Below are 17,652 nucleotides of genomic sequence, written 5' to 3'. Positions count from 1 at the left end.
TTGCCCAGGAATCGGAGCTAAGTGAAAAAAACTGTACTGAAATTCCATTTTCCTCCACTTACTGTTCAGTAAAGAGAATTCTAATAGTTGCCATTAAAATACAGGCATGGCTATGTAAGCTATTTCCGCATTAAAACAAAAAAAATAATGTCTAGGTGCCAAGCTCACATTTGCTCTCCAGAAATATGTACTGATCTTCAGTGCTGCGAAACCTGAAAGAAACTGGTTTGGATGCTCCCAGATGCTGGAGTCATAAACTCATCCAGCTTGATGACCATGTACTGAGTGCATGTGGATCCTCAGTAGTCCTAACTGAAGCGACAAATGAATTCAGAAGGAATACTGGGGAATAAGAGAATGGGCAAAAACCAGCCCAATTAAACAAGATCGTTGGTGTTTCCAACCTCTGTTACAGAAGAATGTACAGACAACAGTCCAGAAGCTTGATTTTATAGCTCCTAGATATGCATATGAACACACGTGAGTGTTTGTGAGAGAGCAAAAGAGAAAATTTTTTGAGTGTGCATGGGATTCAGGTCACACAACATGAAGTGTCTCTAATATTGATGTTTACATCTCAGCTAATCACCTTAGGCTCCTTCCACTCAACTGTGAAAAAGAGACATTTTTAGGGCATGATTCGCCTGAGCAATTTTAGATGTCTACTGCTGGATGATATGAATAGTCCTCTGAAAGTAACAAGTGCACTCCATTGACTCAAGAGAGATACTAGGCAACTTGCTTAAGTGAGTATTTTTGCAATGGGTATGTAGCTACAGCATGCAATTAACACTAACATATCTATTTGGATTTTCTTTATACATATGTATATACATAAACATACATCTTGCAAAAAAAATACTCTCTCCTCCTTGTAATGGATATTTAATCATGGCCATTTCATACCTCTCTCTGGTTTCCTCAGTACCTCCTGAAAACACCAGTGCAATTATCTCTTCATTACATATATCTCTTCCAGACCTACATACTAGAGCTTTCCATCACCCAATCTGATCTTATCATGTGTTCAGGTTTCACTGTCATGATGTCTCCAAGAATTACATTTCTCAGGTAGATTTCAGACTGCATTGTAACCAGCTGTGCAGATTCACAGGAGAATTCTACCCATGCAGCCCTGACCTGATGTTCACTTGGCTGAAGGGGTTCTCTGCCTCAAAGAAGACAGGGAGACTGAAAGTGGTTGTAACAGACATTGCATGGAAAAAGCCCTGGATATCAGACTCAGTCTTCACAAACTGCCTCAAATGAATTTCAATTGTAGCTCTGAAAACTTCAAAACTGAGAATTTCTCTGATCTGTTGAAAATCAAAGTCTCACTAGTGGAAGATGTCCCTGCCCATGGCAGAGGTTTGAAACCAGATGATCTTTAAGGTCTCTTCTAACACAAACCATCTATGATTATATGATATGGCAACAAGCTAATTTCTAAGGTCAGGAAATTTGTGTAAAGGTGTCTAATACCTAATGGAGAATCCATTGTGCTGACAATGAGAGTAAACCACCCAAAGTACCTCAGCGTTGACTTCATTTTTGCTGAGCTAAGTTGTGATGGCAACTTCTTGGCAAATTCTTCCTCATGGCTCAATAAAAAATGAACCAGAACACACACATTTTTAACACATAATACTACATGTTTGTATGGCTCATATATAACACAGCTATGAAATGCTTAGAAATAATTCCAGATAGAAGAAGAGATAAATGTAGTGGACTAAGAGGCACCTCTTTGCACTGTGCACATTTTTTTATAACTAGTGCAACATGGACTGGAAATAAAAAGGTTGATAGCACACATCTTCTTGGGAAGTGCCCTTGGGCTTACTTTCCACTGCAGTGCTTTTCCATGCACAGTGGAGAGGCAGCTGCAGAACCACTTCCTCTGACACTGCAGCTGGATCCAGTCCTGTCTGAGCCCTGATTTCCATCCCCACCTTTACAGCCAACTGTAACCATTCACCTTGGTACTGATATATTTGAAAGTAGTGCAGAAGTTGAAACAGCTGCATTTCAGTAAGCTCAGCCTTTCATACATGGCAACAAGGAGCCCTGATGAGTTGAAATCATGTTTGGTCACTGACAGTACTGAACAGACTTTAACCAGAGAAGTGGCAGTGAAAGGGCTGGAGGGGTGTGAAGCTTTAGAGTTATTTCTGCAGAGCGATACACCTCCAGTATCTGGAGTGCCTGGTTGTGGCTTTAGACAACTGGAATTTAAAAATATAAACATTATTTCAGAAGTTGTCTAGTTTGAATAAAGCTTAAATGTTGCAGTGACTGTTTATGCTAAGCGTATCTCACTACTTTTCATCTGTAAACGAAAACCAGACACTAAGACAGCAGTTTTGGGTGCCAGATGATTCCTGAAAACCTTTTCTTTGCATGTGTAGTAGCAATTACTAAAGTGTCTTCTCTTATCCTCAGAAATCTAACACAAGTATTTAAAGCTCAGGAATAATCTAGTAAAACAACAGGAAAACTCCTTAAGCTCTTCCAAACTTCCAAAGTTTGGAAGTTAAAATTTCAGTGACTTCAATTTACCAAACTTTTTAAAGGACTGTACTTCTCTGATGCTTAACTATTCAAAAGGCTGTCAAGTTCCATAGCCTGTGAGTTAAATAACATGATCTGGCATTTCCTAAGAACAGCAACAGTAACCATAGGTAACCTAGAAACCTGACTACTGATACGGACCAAGAAGGACAAAGCAAAGAATGTATTTATTTCAAGACAAACAAATATATAATCTTACAGGAACAGATTTTAAAACCTTGAGCTAAAAAGACAAAAAGGAAGACATGAATTTGCATAAAACCCTGCTATGCATGTATATAGCACAATGTTTAGCTGGTGATGGGCTTGCTTATTCTCCTTGTTGGTCATGAGCTGATGAGTGAATTCCAATGACTTAAAAATGATAAAAGCAGACTTTTTTAGCCTATCATTGCAGTTAGTGAACTAACTAATTTAAATTCTTTCACTTTCACCACCAAATAAAGCATGAATAACATTTTCTATGTTTCCTATCCATTCTCTGACTTAATGCATTTCTTTCTGTATTTCTTTTCCTCCACACATTTAGTGATAAAGAAGTTGTGAGCTCCCAAAAGGACTAAAAGCATTTCCTGCTGCTTTATCCTCCCCTTTAGTGTTGTAGACTCTCTGTTGACATCCCAGAGATAAGGGTCTGCGATAAAAAAGCAACAGGTAGTACTGAAAAAAAAAAAAAAATTCAGGAAATTCATGGGAAATATTCCAGGAGGTGTCAGAGAGACAGACTGGAATAAAGAAAAAACTAATACAAATCTGAAACACCAGAGTATGCACAGATAAAAGATCATGTCGAAGAGCCACACAATTTCTCTAAACAAGGAATTATTGATTTCCTTCCTGTGTTGTTTACACTCCTGAAGTGAGACTTTTAATTGCTTTTAGCCACCTACATTCAACCCTTTAACCCTATATTACATTTTGTCTCACTTAATTGAATATAGCTTATTTCACGTATCTCAGTGCTATGCTTTTTTAGTAGGGGCTAGATGGGGAAATCATAGACTGTAAGGTATAAGAAGAAAAGCCTGCATCCAGTAAACCTCACATCCATTGGCATAACTGTAGCTTTACTTTCTCTCACCCTCTGTTTTTTCTTTGAGCAGGTAGTGACACTTATTTTCAAGTATTACAACCTATCTGGATTTTAATTTATTTCCTTGTATTGCCTAGAATATAGTGATTTGCTTCAATTCAGCTTTCTGTTAAAAAAATAACCATGCTTGCCATACACATTGAAGGACAGCAAAATCACTACATCCCAAAGAAAGGAAAACAGCAAACTTGAATCATAAATTTGGCATTACAGCTAGAGATTTACAACAACATATGGTCATTTGCCTGTAGCTCTCTTGCACATGCTGACTAAAATAATCCATTGAAACAGAAATGTCCTGCATTGTAAGAATAGAAACCAAATGCTAGATTCTAGCTTTTTACATGGGCCCTGCCTCTAAAGTGTGTTCATAAAGAGAAAATTTTCATCTCTGAAAAAAAGTACATTTCTGAGCCCACATTTATTTTTCCTGAGTGCCTAACATAGACATAAGCTACCTTTGTAATTAGTGTGTGCGAATTGAACTGACAGTGACAGGCACAAGGCTGCAGGTGCTACTGCACTACAAACATGTTCTGGTAATATGTGAGATACAGAGCCTCTCAAACAGGCGGCTCAGACATGGACACAACCAATTGTGTGTGTTTGAGAGAAAAAAGTAAATGTTAAAAAAAGTGACTGAGGCTTTGGTGGCTTTCTGCTTCAGAGGTTTGGGGCATTTGTTGGAATGGATGTGGAATAAAAGAAGAGGTTTTGCATTTGTGGTTTGGGAAGTGCCATTTAGATAAGCAGCTAAGACATCAAAGGCTCCTGCAGTGAAGCACCAGGGCATAGCAGCTTAGTGAGAGCTCACAGCCAGAATTCATGAACTAGCAGAAAACTGGGCTCATCAGTGCACACAGAGCAATACTGTACAGAAGAGCTAGGCTTGTCCAGATGCAGCACAGGTATCTCAGCCTGGCTCAGAGTGCAAGCTAATAAGCCTCAGTTTGCAGCAGATCTTCCCAGGTCAATGCTTATACAGGGGGGATCAAGCTTTGTTGGCGTTCAAACTGCAGTAAGGTGTTCAGGACCCTGGTGTTAGCTTTTTCTTTACACCTCAATTAACCTACAGTTGCTGGCTTGGGCTTCTCACACAATTACTCCCTACATTTTGGGTTCCTGGCTTATCTCAATAAAGGAAGCTTGGATCTATCCATCCTTACACACACAATTTTAGCTATTCATAAAATGCAAATCTGGGGAGCTGACCAAAGCTCTTGACAAAAAAGTCACTTTGGTCTGAAAAAAACTGCTTCAGGTCAGAGAAGGTTAGAGATGCCTTGAAAACCTCAACACTTCCAATCTGACCTTACCCAAGAGCAACATCACTGGTAAGGTGATCCATCTTTCTTCAGTCATTGCTCTTTCTGACAGCAATACCAATTAGTGCTTCATGTGGTTGTTGCCCATTAGAACAAGACCCTTCATGCTGACATTAAAGTTTTCCCTTCCTTCTCTGCTACCTTACTCCTTCACGCTGAGAGCATAATGACAAAATGTAGAATTTAGCCTTAATTGGATCTCTGCAATGTTATCACCTGAATTAGCTCCCCTGTGAATAATTATCACTGCCTAGAGGCTGACAAATTGCTTCCCTCTACTTCATGATTGTCAGGAATTTCAAATTATATGCTGAGCATGGGGAGGATAGAGGGGACAAAGGGGAGAATGAAAATGAAAGCCTAGAGAAGCATAATTATTAAGATTATTAAAATACTTGACAGAGTACCATAGTCTCCATGAGTCTCAAAAGGTGAGAGTGACAGCAAGAATTTTGCTGGGGCAACAGACTTGTACAGTCAAGGTGAAACTACAGCCACTGCTCCCAATAAGTGACAAAGGTAATTCCTTTGTTATTCACCACCCCATTTAAGCTTGTTTATGGATAGCAGCTTGTTTACCATCTCATCTGCACATTTGATCTTGCTAAGTTGATGGCAAATTCTTTGCAGCATAGACTGATAGAAGAGTAAACGTATGTGAGTGGATGGTAGCAGATTGCATTTAGAATAGCATATATGAGTTTGTGTTTTGCAAGGAAAAGGTTTTGGCAAAAGGCTGCTCTTCCTGAGAACACTCGTTCCATGTCTGGGTAAGACCTCACACAGAAACACATTGTGTCATTACTCCACAGTATCCATCTCAGAGACTGACAGAGCTAAGAAATGTTCATCTCATAAACCCAAATCACTATGGAAGTGTAATGCCCTTTGCACTTTACTTGAAATGGTCAAATAGGGCAAATAGGGCTTCTACCCAGTATTCTCATTAATGATGTTGTGCTTGTAAGATGAATGCATATCTCAGCTCATTTAAAGGCAGTTCCTCAGCCTTCTTCCCCACCATGCCAAACCAGCAACACACATCAGGAACAGACAAAGTAGCTGCTGAAGTACTCCCAGGAGAAGGCTCTTCCTGCTTACCTGACATACAGTGACCTCTTCTGATTAGTCCTCAGGGAGCCAGACCCAGAACTCATGCTGTGATTCATCATCTGCTCACGCAGGTCATGGATTTTTGCCTCAAATCGAGCGTACTCTAAGGAGATAAGAAAACCCCAGAGAATAAAGATATTTTAGTTTTCTTGACCTATATAACCATTAGGGCTGCTAAATGCAAATTAACATTAAATTAATCAGTATAAGGCATGTCTTAAAAATTGAGGTCTAATAGAACCTTGAATTAATGTATTATTTTAGGTAAATATATACCCTATTTATTGTGGTACCTGTAACATTTCAACACTGGCTAGGTGAGGAATCAGATATCTAGACCTATGGTCCTGCAGTGCCAGGAAAGGAAAGGAGGTTTAAAGTGTGTTAACAAATATCTTCCAGTCTGTGGAAAGGATGTTGAAAGCAGTTTTCCTTTGTATCTTTCCTCCTTCCAAACAATGTGATACCTTGTTAGGGTCAGTGGGACAGAACACTGAAGTTATTAACGCGTCAAGCAATTACTGTATAATCCCATCAAAATGAAGGAGACATTTCCATGTCCAATTATCCCCAAAGCAGCTGGAAAATCACTGTATGAGCAATCAGCCACCATTTTTACACTGCTCACTGAGGTTTGGGCTTTGTTTCTTTTAAATAGGTGGAGCCATTATCTCGGTCTTAGTGTGGGTGACCCCAAAAGCTCCGAACCTAAGCTGTATAACAATGGCACAGAACTGCTCCCGCCCACCTTGTTCACCTCCATAGTTCTACCGTGGGCTCTGCAAAATGTTGTGACCTGCTGTCCAACGGTGGGCTCTGCAAAATGTTGTGACCTGCTGCCCAGCAGCATGGGATCAGCTGGAGCTGTATAATTTGGTGAGACTCCTCTGACAGGACACAGCCTCATCAATGGTCCCACCATTGGGAGCTGCCTGCACTCCTTGCTCTTCGTATGACTCAATGGGATGAGCTTTGGTTTGCAAGAAGAAAGGTTGAGGTTTTGGAGACAAGCTCTAATTCCTTGAAAATGAGATCCTCCAGAAGCCCAGAGAGCCATAATTCAACCTAAGCCCAGGAAATCTACTGATGTGAGCTATAAGATTAAGCTGAGGGGGTGTACAAAATACATTTCAGTGAGTCAGTGACACTTTAAAGAGTAAGATATTGCAGACTGATGCCAGCAAAGGGAAGATGATGTTCCCTGCACCTCAACATTTTATTTCACTGAAACCTTCAAAAGAAGGGTCCCTTTTCCCACAGCAGGGCTACAGCAGAAGTGAAACCAGCACACGAGGTTTCCTCCCGCAAAGGATGGAGGTACATTCCACCAGATTCCACCACCTCCCAGCTTAAGCAAATAAATCTTTACAGTGCATTTATAACCCATTGCTCTGCATCTTGTTTGTTGCTGTCTGAGCTACGTGAAAATGCTGTAAGACAGCAACACTCACTCAGAACTCAGCATTATTTTTGTTTGATCATTTGCTGTTCCTACTGGCTCAGTTCCCAGAAAGTCTAGATGCTTTGCAACAACTAATTCATTTTATTCCATGCACTCTACATTTTCATTGGATAATAACACCTGACCTTTCCAAGATCCCACATTTTGCATAGACACTAGCCACCTTCAAGCTGGTTTAGCAGAATGGTTTCATTTGGGGTTTTGTGTTTGGATTTTTTCCCCTCCTTCTCTCTTGACACATTTTGCCTCCCTTTCCGCTGAGCTTCCTTGGCATTACCTACTCAATCTGTTTAGTGACAGTGGCTACTTTGCTCATCAGTTGGGAGCCACTGCTGTGGTATAAGACTCTTCAGTCTTCCCACATACCTATGACTTCACTGCAATTCTGTTTGTCAGGAGAAGAGAAACTCCTACATGCAGACTGTATTTTAGATTTATTCTGTAGCTTGTTTCTTGCTCATTTCTTTCACCTAGAGTACATCTTTAAACCTCTGAGAGATTTAAAAGCACAAATTCTCAGTGGAACTAAGGCTCCTACAAACTCATGTTGTTTTTGTCTGAAGTGGAGTTTAGTTTTGAAGTGTTTATCCCAGTGTAGGATTTAAGTTTGCTCTATGTGAGTCATATTTGTTCTAATCTCCTGCTTTAGAATTTATTTAGTAAATAATCATCTTCTGAGCAAAGCTTTGTTTAGCTTATATTTCATTAAAACAAATCTAACATTTCTTCTTGGCAAATAGGAAAGGGGATCTTGAGGACCAAGGCTTGCATTTCTCTTCCTCATACAGTATCAGTCCTACACAAATAGAGAGAATATTACAATTCTAAGGCTTGTTACTAGCTCTCTTTCATTTATGGTGGATACACTGAACAAGACAGTAAACATACAGTGTAATTCAGTTTCTTTAATGTTTTACATCTGGGCAGTACCAAGGATATGAATGATCTACAGCAGAGCAACTTTCCCTTTAATAAGCATCCCCATCCCAGGCTGACTCTGTATGTAAGGTGTGGGAGTAACTCCCAGATTTAGACACCAATCTGGAGAGTGAGAAGAGAGGACTGAAAATCTGATTTTCTCTAGCACAGTATCCAGCTATTTGCAACTTGAACATCAGATACTCAAATGACTACAGCTTGGTCAGATGATAATATTTCTTGTGTTCTGACTTTAGAGCACACTTGTAATTTAACCAATTTTAACTATCTGTAAACTTATTCTGAGTTCAAGAATCTCTCTCCTTCTGGGAGATCTCTTGGAACCACAAGATGTATTAAGAATCCTCTAGTAAGTGTGTGATGGAAGCTCAAGGTTCAAGATCCTCTTCTCTGATTGATACCAAAAATTATTGAAGTACTAATGATATTCTGTTACTTTGTTTCTTGAGATGTTTTTAGCTATGGATTTAAATACACAGATAATATGAAAACAACCAAATTTATGTGACTATATTTTCCTACTGTACCTTCTTCACAATTTTTTTATAAAAGATATTGAAATGTACCCTTGTCCCTTCCTCCTGGCAAATGCCTGGGCCAAAAATTGCATGACCATTAATGCAGGCAGTATTTAACCCAGATCAGTTTCTTTAATCTCAGTCCTCCTAGTTCTCCTACTGATTCCTAGATACTACAGTGACAGATACATTTGAAATGTGAACAGAAAAAGAAATGGTGATGCTCTGCCATCAGAACTGCTGTGATAGCTCTGCCTACAGGGAAAGAGTCCTTTTTTCTTAACACTTTGTACCGTTGGGTCATTCAGGAGAGCTGTCTCCTAATAGCTTTGCCTTTGTTAGGTGTGAAAAAGGACAGTGCTAAAGTTCAGAAAAGCACTTCATGCTTCCTTCAAATTCAGCACTGAATCTAAATAACACACTTTTTAAGGCTCTTACACAATTTAAAGGACACTGAGGTTGTGACATACTAACAAAATATACAGTCAAAGCTCACTGACTAACTTCATGCTCTTTGAAGAAAGGGAGAACAAAGAACATGTTGCTACTGGAATGCTTCATTAGCAAAACTTAATTTACTACACTCCATCTACAAAGTTCCTACCTGTTGCCTGATGTAGTAATGATTTAACAACTCTGGTAGCTTAAGAAACTGATAAAGTCAAACATTAGGCAAGAAAAGCAAATGGGTGAGCAAATTGTAACCTATATTATTTCTGGGGTCAGAACTGATGATACAATGATCTGTGCTGGCCTGTGGCTCTGGGACTGTTGCTGTAAAAAACAGGGGAAATGGAGTGGAGGGAAATATTTGTTCATACACCAGTTTGGAGCAGGCCCAGGGCTCATGGCAGTGTAGGCAGACCTGAATTTGGCTATTTGGCTGTCCGAAAAACACTGACAGGACTCATTGCCCTGTCAGTGAGAGGTGGAGCTGGTGGCACTGAATGTGGGAAAGGAGATTTCTGCTGTGGCCCAGTTACAGCAAGAACAAGACCAACTTTCAGGGCTCTGGCAACACTGCCACAGGAAAATCCTTTTTGGCCAAGTCTGTTTTCTAATGTTGGCTCCACTCAGCTCTCTGGTCAGTGAGGAGACCTTGAATGGCTATAATGTGAAGTGCCCCCAAGACAACCAAGGCCAAACCAGAACATTTATCAAATAAAGACACCAGTTTGAATAAATAATATTTGCTGGCTTCATACAGGCAAATAAATAGACTGAATAAATGGACAGGGAGCTGGCGATCCCTTCCATCTCATTCCAACACCCTGCTAAGTGCTATATCTGGGACTCAAACGTATTCTAACCTTCAAATATTGATGCAATCCTTTCCTTTCCTCTCCAAAGCACTTGGACATGTTGAAAGGTCCGGACAGATCTTTAGGAGAAAACTTCAAACACCTTGAAGTCTCTCCTTAGCTCACATACTGAGAAATCAAAGCAAGGCAAATGGCCAGCCCTGTTAAAAAAACATCTTAAACCTCAAATCAAACTTCCTGTTTAGCTGGCCAAGATCAAGAAAACTGTGATCTAGAAAATCTTGACTAATTCATTTTGGTATCTCAGGCAATGCAGATACCAAAGTTTTTACAGTTGAAGTGATTTTAGATACCTAAAATGCTGCCAACTCATCTACGCACTGTGAAAGAGGGGTCCTACATGGTGGGAAGGAATTGTTTCAACACACAGACACCACTCCCTTTAGAGTTTCTTATTGACTCTCTTTGGTGGTCCATAGTCAGACTTGGTATGGGAACTTTTGTCAGTCTGCTTACTTAACACATAAGTCTCTCCACATATTATGAGTCTTTCCAATATCATGAGTTTGTGAGATTTGTGATGGATGCAATGACAATAAGAACATTTGGGATAAGTTTTGCTGTGATGCCATTTCATATACATGGAGCAAGGACTTATCCTATTTATAATAAGCAGTATATTGAGATTTTAGTTTAAATTTTTTTAAAATGAGTTCATAAACAGCCTAAAAGACTGAAGATACAAAAAATACTTGAGAACACAAGAAGGCTCCTGGAAGTCTTAGATTCTTTTGGGAGCCAAAAAAATGAATGCAAGACAGTAAACCCCAAAATCAATTAATTTCTGAGTATAAAAATATCAAAGATGAAGATATTATATCTGATGGCTTGATGCTACTTTTTGGTCATAGAAAGAAAGAATAGCTATGTTAAATGAATAAATATTCTGCAGCTTTTCTATGAGAAAAAGTTGCAGAATTTCACAAAGCTATACCACTGTTATTTTTCACTTTCATGTTTGTAACAAAGATTGTAGTATTGATTGAATTTAGAGAACATGGTAACAAAAAACCCTCAGCCTACAAGTAAAGCACAGTTAAGAAACTGAAATGCTGACATATGATACAATAGTGAAAATAACAGTTTAGCAGCCCAGTCCATGTCTTTATCACTTGAACACTTTGAGTGCTGGTCCCTTTACAGAGATAGCAATTCTTTCTGCCAGCAGTAGCAGACTTTGCTTTTCTGTATAAGTCAGGATAATCACTGTTTGCTTCTACATGATAAGAGGTTTACTAAAAAGTAGAAACTCAAAAATGGAAGGTAAAACTTGAATTGTCCAATTTTAACAGACTATTTTAATGGTTAAAAAAAAAAAAAACCAACAAAACAAACCACAAAACACAAGCAAACCAGGAAGGCATTAATTAGAATCCTCAAAATAGGTATGTTGCATAGCTCTAGAAACTATAATAAAGGAACAGCTGTCAGACCAGTTTCTCTATAATTATCAATTGGGCATAATTTTAGTGGATTCAGGCCAGCTTAAACCTTCTGATATTTTCTTCTGTTCTGTTTATGGGAACACAAACTGTATGGTAACTCATGGACTTACTGCCTTGGACATCTGAGACAGTGATGTGCATAACACTATGATTAAAATACTATTATTTATGCTATTTATATTTTTTTTTCCTTTGCCTCCTCTTAGTAAGTGTCTTGGCTTCATAGGGTAAGATTTAAAGTAATAGAACAGGTTTTTTTCCTAGAGTGTCCTTCCATTTCTGCCCTTTACCCACAGTGTTGCCCAGTCACCACTGGTTTCATACTTGGAGGTGGAGGAAGATGAGCAGACCAACATCAAGACTTCCAAGCACTGTGTCTGGTTCTGCTTTTCCACAGATTTCCAGTGTGAAGCTGTGTGAGTCAGAAGGAGTAACTCTCCTCATACTATGATAGCTACAGCAGAGCTATGGCTGCTAGATTAACACTGTGTTAATCTTTGGCTATGCCTGCCAAGGGCTCAGCATCCCACAGCCCTGGAAGCCTTTGAAACTACTGTAATACACATGGAAAGTGAAAGTATGTGCAAAAGGCAAGAAATTATAATGCTGGTATTTTATATCTTCTCTTTGGATATTTTTTTTAATATTTGAGTCAATTTTTTGGCTGAAAGTATCCTTCTTAGATGATTAGGGGTTCAATTCTATGGCTGCCTGATGTTGCAAGCAATCACACAGCAGGCAAATGATGGTGAAAAATCATTGTGGTAATCTGGGGTAATTTTGTAAGAAAAATAAGCAAACAAACAAAAAAGCAGTACAGTTCACTGTACCTTTGGTTATTTTATCTGCCTCTGCCATGTCTGATGTTGGCCACTGCCAGGGACATACCTCTGTACAAGTCTGGCTTTGGATTGTATATTTTATTGTCAATGCTATGCTTTTAATAAGTAAAAAAAAAAAAAAGTTAGATCTACAATCAGCCCAATTTATGATTCAACAGGAAAAAACTGCACATAATTTTGATGCAGCACTGGCCTTATTGACTAGAGAAAGTGCTGCTCACAAAGCCTTGCTCCATTCATGGTGCACTGCATAACAGAACAAGTGATGCTGCTATTTCTTATCAGTCATATAGTTCCCTTGAGTTTTCTCGAAGGAAATGAAAAACAGATTTCAATACTGGGGAAGACACATTTACATTTTATTAGATTTTATTACTTTGACTATATCTACCTGTTTTTATTGCAATATTTTCCATAACCCTTTTCAGGAACCTTTCAAAATTAATGAAAGAGGCATTTTTACTGATTTTACTGATTGCTTTTCCCTTTAAAACTTCAGCACAGTAGGGCTACTAACATCTTTATTTTTTGATATTGGTTGGTTGTCTTCCTTTGCCAATATACAGGTATTTACATTTCAGCCTGTCTTCTAATTAAAAGTTCACCCTACAGATTTGGTCTGCAGCTGAATTCATTGCCTTAATATCACCACTGAATTTATTTTCTTTTGCTTTATTACTGAATATAATTCTTTCTCTATGTGTTGCACCATTAGATACAGCTCTTATTTTGTGTTATCTGTGAATAGAAACACTCCATAAAATATACTTTCCTTCCATGATACCTTCAGGAGACTAATAACATGTTCTACTTCAAGTCACAGGGAACATAATTCCAAGCCAAAGCAGACTCTACAAGATTTAGATTCAAAGAATCTCTTCCTCCTAATGAAAGACATGTACTAAAACAAGCTATTAGTGAGCAAAAAGGACTATGTATCCTACTGAAATGTTATTCTACCTGCTCCCTTAAAGCCTATCCTTGGTTCAGGAAGTGTCATCTTGGACCTTCTTGGCTGGAAATTTCTTCATTTTCTTCCAGCTAGTGAATAAAACTTTTGAAAATAACCCCTCACAAGTCTTGGAGGAGCTTTATCCTGCAGTGAATTTTACTGCATTCTCAAAAAATTACCTCCCTGTTATTTTAACTAATGTATCCTAAACTAAACAGGACTATCGGTGGCACTTTTTCAAGTTCCCTGAGGTCCAAACTGAGCGAACATTTTGGACAGCATTGTGTGTACACAACATGTGAAATCTTGGACACATCTCCTCAGCCCTGGCTTCCAACTTGTACAGCTATGCTCACCCAGAAGAGCAGCTCATGTCTCATTAACCTTGATAGCTCTGTGTTTGAACAGTGCAGACACATTTCAAGATATCTCTGGTGTTTTAGGCACAAAGTGACTCTGTCAAGGTGGAGGGAAAAAAAAAACCCCAAACACTTCCCTGCCTCGGAATCCTCTTTCTTCAACAAGTATTTATGTGAGATGTTGCAAAGGAACAAAACCTACTTGCTATTAATAGCTAAGCTAATTCATTTAGCTACTTTGTCACTTCAGGCTAGTGGTGGAAGACTGTATTTTCAGACATATATTCAATTTACACAATTCCCCATCCAAAATCATTGCCCTGGGGCATTTGTTACTTCTTATTTTTGCTTCACTGTTTTTTTTTTTTCTTGCTTCTGCTTTTTACCAAGTGTAGTTCCATTTCTTGGGAGCTGAGCATATGACACTGGTATCTTAACAAAGATGCTGGCTTAGCTTGCTTAAGACATGAACTGGCACAAAGAAACAACACAGAACTGACCATTTGTGGGGTTTCCTAGGTCTGGCAATACTGGGAAGGCAGTTTGATAGTCTCAGCTAACCCTGTAACTACGTTGCTAGATATTCCTCTTTTCCAGACTTGCAAATGATGGCAAATGATTCCTACCTGCCTTCAGCTGTTTATAAATTTCCTCCTGAGTATCCCACCTGTCAGCTACATGGTTCATGTGAAGCCCCATTCAATAAAAATGGATGGGGTTAGCCTGTGCACTCTGTGAACCAGGTTGAGAGTGCCTGGTCAGAATGGAAAGCACTCTGACACAAATACATGGATACAGAGCTGGGAGCACACTGGTGCCGATGGCATCTGCCCCAACACTGTTCTATGCAGAGGGTGCCACCTTGTACTGCACCATACTGGGAAAAGAGAAAAAGGGTACAACCCTACTTCACCATCTCCAGAAACAACAGCAACTTAATGCACTAAGGAGGCACGAGATCCATCTAGGAATGATGTGCAAAACGTTTTGAAATAAAACTGGAAATGTAGATCAGTCTGACCTGCCCGATGTTCAGACAAAAATAAAAAAAAGGAGACATTTCTTAATCAGGGCTTAAAATTCCCAAGTGAACTATGAAAACTTCCACAAAACCTCCACAGCTAAGACATTATATGCTAGTATTGGACTTATACTCCACGAAATTCTGATATACTCAGAGTGGGAAGAGATTTAAAAAAAAAAAAAAAAAAAGGTCCCTAAAAGAGACTTTGGGGAAAAAAAAGTTTCTTACTGAAAATAGAGTGATGTGGAAGTTAATGTGATTTTATTAATTCCATAAATCTGCATGAAAGTTGTAGCTTACAGTAAAAAACCCACCCACAAATAATTTAAAATCATCATAAGCCAAAGCAGAAAATTAAGCAGTAGCAAGAATACCAATAGTACCAAGGGTAATTATTCATAGAATAGGACAGCCTTACAGACTACCAAAAATATAGAGATCAGAAGGACCATCAGTAACAGAAACAGAATCTTGGCAAAAGTGTTATGAAAATAAACATGGATATACTTAGGCTGAACTGTTTTGCATTTATGATTAATACAATTTCCTAACATTGGAAATGACATTAATTGATTCAATCATTTATTTCAATATCTGCCAGGTAAAAAGCCACCTCCCCCTGTAACTGCCACTTTTCTACACTCAGCTGTACTGCTCTTCTAGCCAAGGATATCTTCAGCCATCTCCTAAGGTTGTCTGGAACACTCTATTGAATTAAAAAGAAGAATTCAGCAAAGACCAAAAACAAAACTATCCATTTTTATCATTAAAAAAACCCCAAAAACAACAACAACAACAAAAAACCAAACCAAAACAAAAACCTCCAAAAACAACAAAAAACCTCAAACAAACCCTTAAAACTATCCCAAATAACCTGAACAAAAAAGAAAAGAAGAAAATGGATAAAAACATTCCCACTTGTATATTGATCTTTTCTAAGAGGCAATACTGAGAGCAGCTGCAGAATCATATTTTGCATAGTTTGCTAGAGCTTCCTGATTAAAGGGGAATTACTGTTGCTTATACAAACAGGTAATAGAAAATGGTTCAGCACATTACAAGCTTGAATGAATTTAAACAAGACAAATACATATATTACCTCAGGATAAGTCATGCTTCCTGCATCCCTCTTAGCTTACTGTAGGGAATATTTTAAGTCATCCTCAGCATGTTGTGCATTGGTCCACTAATTAGAAATGGAGGGTATAGCCATGGATGGAATAACTATACGGTATAGCTGTAGCTATGGTCTGGATGCTGAGAAATGTTGTTTAACTTGAGCATCAGATCATGTAAAATTGGACTAATGTCTGAAAAAGGACTGCAATACCAGTAAATGCCTTGCAATTACTGCTGATATCATTGATCTCATCATTCACAGACCCACCAACCCCCACCATTATGGCATAAAACAGCTGGAAAATGGTTTTCTTTATCAAGTCCAAGTCCTGCTTTTACAGAAAAACAAACAGTAAAATACTGTGCACAAACTGTTCAAATACTTCCTACAATAAGTTCCATTCTGGCCTTTCAGAGCTGTTGGAAGGCCACTCAGAGCACCCACTTCTCAAATAGGTAGACTCATCCTTCTGGCTGGACACGGCTGAAGCTGACTTAATTGGCTTTAACCCCAGCACAGTTCCTCTGTGTAAATTGCTCTTTACCATTGTATTCCATCGATTCTCATGGCAGATTTAGAGAAAAAACACAACTTCACCCACCCATTTCCGTTTTGCTAAATAATCAAGCCATTCTTAGTTAACAAAGAAAATGTCAGTCAGTCCTACAGGAAGCAGATCTCTGCTATCTCCCTGCTGTGCTGGTGAGCCACATTACAGACAAGGCTTATAGATCAATAGGGAATGGAAGTGCTCAAAACTCCCCACCTGATATCCAGGCTTCTTATATTCTTTCATGATTCTGACAAGCATCTCAGAATAAGACTGGTAACCTCTACAGCTTTTCCCAAGGAGCAGCTGTTTGTTCTCTGGAGTAAGTAAATACTTTGGTATCCTTATGTTATTAGCTTATCAGTGGTTTCCTTCCAGAAAGTCAGTTTAATGCATTATCTATCTATCTATCTATCTATCTATCTATCTATCTATCTATCTATCTATCTATCTATCTATCTATCTATCTATCTATCTCAAGCTGGTTTCTCCAAAGCTCTCTGAATTTCTGATACATTGCTTGTTACTGTTTAGGATGATCCAGGTAGGGAAAAGCAGCAGATCAAGATGATCCAAGATGATGCTTATGATGTTTATGATTAAACAGCATTTAGCACTAAAAAATGTCACATCCATACAGCTTTTGGAGACAGTTTGGACAGGAATGATCAAAACCTATAAACACTTCAGAAATTTTTTGACAATGATGAATGATTTAAGTTTCCTATACACACTCTTCCAAGAAAGAGATGTACTCAGATCAAATGAGAGAATCAGGCGAGATTGTCTGTGAGTGTATCATAGTCTGGGATTTGTGATCAAGTTCCTAAGTATTGTCCGTGTTGGGACAATTGACTGCACCTCCTGAAGCAAATGGAGAGGATTTTGCTTAGACTGCAATGCTAAAGGACTGTATCAAATTGCACTGCCAAGCATTTTCCAAGGACAAACAGGACTCTCTTATATGGATGCCAGGCACCAGAAACTTGCAACTGGAGCATGGGTCTGGTTTCTCAG

General features: G+C 38.7%; 1 protein-coding gene across 45 annotated transcripts in view; it reads right to left on the bottom strand.

Annotated features, from left to right (window-relative positions):
* Positions 1-17,652, bottom strand: part of DLG2 (discs large MAGUK scaffold protein 2) — a 988,777-nt gene that overhangs the window by 83,927 nt on the left and 887,198 nt on the right. For all 45 annotated transcript variants that reach the window (XM_030286703.4, XM_032751275.3, XM_032751277.3 and 42 more), the window contains one exon: positions 6,091-6,205. In XM_030286703.4, the coding sequence (XP_030142563.1) occupies positions 6,091-6,205 (115 nt within the window). The remainder of the gene's footprint in view (positions 1-6,090; positions 6,206-17,652) is intronic.

The sequence above is a fragment of the Taeniopygia guttata genome, chromosome 1, assembly GCF_048771995.1.
Source record: "Taeniopygia guttata chromosome 1, bTaeGut7.mat, whole genome shotgun sequence".
NCBI lineage: Eukaryota > Metazoa > Chordata > Aves > Passeriformes > Estrildidae > Taeniopygia > Taeniopygia guttata.
Note: the sequence above shows the minus strand (reverse complement) of the source record. Positions and strands in the feature narration are given on the sequence as shown.